The sequence below is a fragment of the Contarinia nasturtii genome, unplaced genomic scaffold (genome assembly GCF_009176525.2).
Source record: "Contarinia nasturtii isolate CC-2019 unplaced genomic scaffold, AAFC_CNas_1.1 Cnas_scaffold_3100, whole genome shotgun sequence".
In the NCBI taxonomy this organism is placed as follows: Eukaryota; Metazoa; Arthropoda; class Insecta; order Diptera; family Cecidomyiidae; genus Contarinia; species Contarinia nasturtii.
This window is the reverse complement of record NW_022200412.1, coordinates 1-2,142: the sequence shown is the minus strand read 5'-3', so window position 1 is coordinate 2,142 and position 2,142 is coordinate 1. Positions and strand designations below refer to the sequence as shown.

At 33.8% G+C, this 2,142-nt stretch overlaps 1 protein-coding gene across 1 annotated transcript; it reads right to left on the bottom strand.

Annotated features, from left to right (window-relative positions):
• Positions 1–709: 709 nt before the first annotated feature.
• LOC116349667 (vascular endothelial growth factor receptor 1-like) lies at positions 710–2,136 on the bottom strand. The gene is made up of 5 exons (XM_031781210.1): positions 2,091–2,136; positions 1,823–2,032; positions 1,521–1,762; positions 1,223–1,455; positions 710–1,150 (listed from the first exon to the last, which is right to left on the bottom strand). Exons 2-5 carry the CDS (start codon positions 2,022–2,024, stop codon positions 976–978), a joined length of 852 nt encoding a protein of 283 aa, XP_031637070.1. The 5' UTR covers positions 2,025–2,032; positions 2,091–2,136; the 3' UTR covers positions 710–975.
• Positions 2,137–2,142: the final 6 nt, after the last annotated feature.

Below are 2,142 nucleotides of genomic sequence, written 5' to 3'. Positions count from 1 at the left end.
AAGGGTGTCAAAAATTGTGTGTTTACTTCACTTTATAGCATGTTGCACTGAAAAATTCATTATTTTGAACGGTGAAACATACATCGCTATATCGAACTACGAATCAAGTGCAAGTGGTTTCTTTTGCATCGATTATGTTGGGGCACTACTATATAAGGCTAGAGACGCCGACAAACCGAACTTTGATAAAGTGGTGTTTGTATGCTAGGATCTTCTTTGGAAGGTGTTTTAGAGCCGTTATTCAAAAATTTAGTGTTGAAACGTTAGGTTCAACCTCCATTAATTGCTCCATTATCAACCAGTTATTGTTGAAATCAATGGAATTCGTTGAGATCTATCTGAATAAAGAGAAAATTGTGCTTTGCAAGCAGAAAAACCACAATAATGGCTCACTTCTTAAAAAATAGCTTTTCCGTGAAAAAAGGACCATCTTTTTAACTTCATAAAAAGACAACAAATTAGTTATTTCTAGTCTGTTTTTGGATGTATGTTATAGGCTAAGGTCCAAAATACTTGAAACGATCAACAATTGGTTGGATGGATTGAGAGAAAGTTGAAAGAAATCGACAAATCGGTTGTCCAGAACATAATTTTGATGGTTCGATACACATTGAGAAAAATCGTAGACAATGGTCCATTCAGTGCAAAGTGAATGTGCTATTCGATAGCCTATGAATAAAGGTTTATACCAATAAAAACGAATTTAATATTGTGTGTTTGTTGTTCAAATGGCAACGTCTGAATTTAGTCCAAAGACTTTCTTTACAAATGTTACTGTGTTATCTGTACGTTCTAACTTATGAAGGCTAGCATATGCATAGTTAATGTGTAGACAGAGAATGTATAGCCGAACTGTCTCATAAGTCGAACTGACTTGATAATTTTTTTATCTTACTCTATAACTTGATATGATTTCAATTTCCAATTACAGTTTAAAAATTGGCAGCAAAATCTGATTATACTTATAATAATATATTAAAAATAGTTTGCTAATGGTCTTTCGTAGTCATCACACTCAAAATTCTCCGAATAATCTTCAATTTCAACATCTTCTTCATCGTTTACTAAATCGCAAATGTCTCTTTCCAATTCACCAAATGATGGCCGTTCTTCTGGTTCAATTTCCCAACAAGTAAGCATTATGTTGTATCTAATGGATAAAAAGAGAATAAAAATGCAATGAAAAGATATAAAATAACATCAATTTGGACGATTTTCATACATTTTTTGAGTAGTATAGGATGGTTTTCGTGACATATCGTCGTTCATCGCCTCTATTTCTGTTAATATGGTATCAGCGTTGATATCGTCATCAGAAATGTGCGGAAATGGATCTTGTCCCTCTGAAAACATTTCCAACATTACCAATCCGAACGACCATACGTCCGATTTCTCATTAAAAATTGATTCATTTCTATGCGCTTCTATGGCCATCCACCTGGGCGAAAAGTGGCTCTATATTTATATGCATAAAGAACAATTATTGAATAGCCAACTTATTATTTCTCTTGCCAAGTTACCCCATTTGTCATTTTATATATTTCATTCTTGGAAATCACACGCGCCAAACCAAAGTCACATATTTTAATGTCATTTCCACACAGTATGATATTTCTGGCAGCCAGGTCACAGTGCACAATATTGTGCGAGGCCAAGAATTTTAATCCGTTCGCTATTTGGGTCGACCATCGAAGCAGATCTGTTGTCGTATATATTTTCGTTTGATTTTCAGCTACATTTAAAATTGTATCAGCTGAATTGTCTGTAAAGAAAAAGCTCGATTGATCAAAATGATATTCAACTGTAAGAAATTTAAGCAAACCATTTATTTGTGTATCTGGCATGTGTCTATTATTTATTTCCACATCGTTTCGTGTCCGAGGTAGACTTGGTGTTGTCTTATTTTTATTTATTCTATATCCATAATGAGTGCTTTCAACTTGATTTACAAATGCTCCGTTGCCGATTTTGTTTTGAAGAAAGTCTTTCAAATTAAAGCCATCGCAGAATTCAAAGATGAGCATTAACTCCCCTGCGAATATTCAATTTTTTAAAATCATACATGATTGCAGGTATTCTCAAAAATGTACCCTTCAAAACATTTTCAGTAATGGCACCAATGAAACCGACTATATACTCATG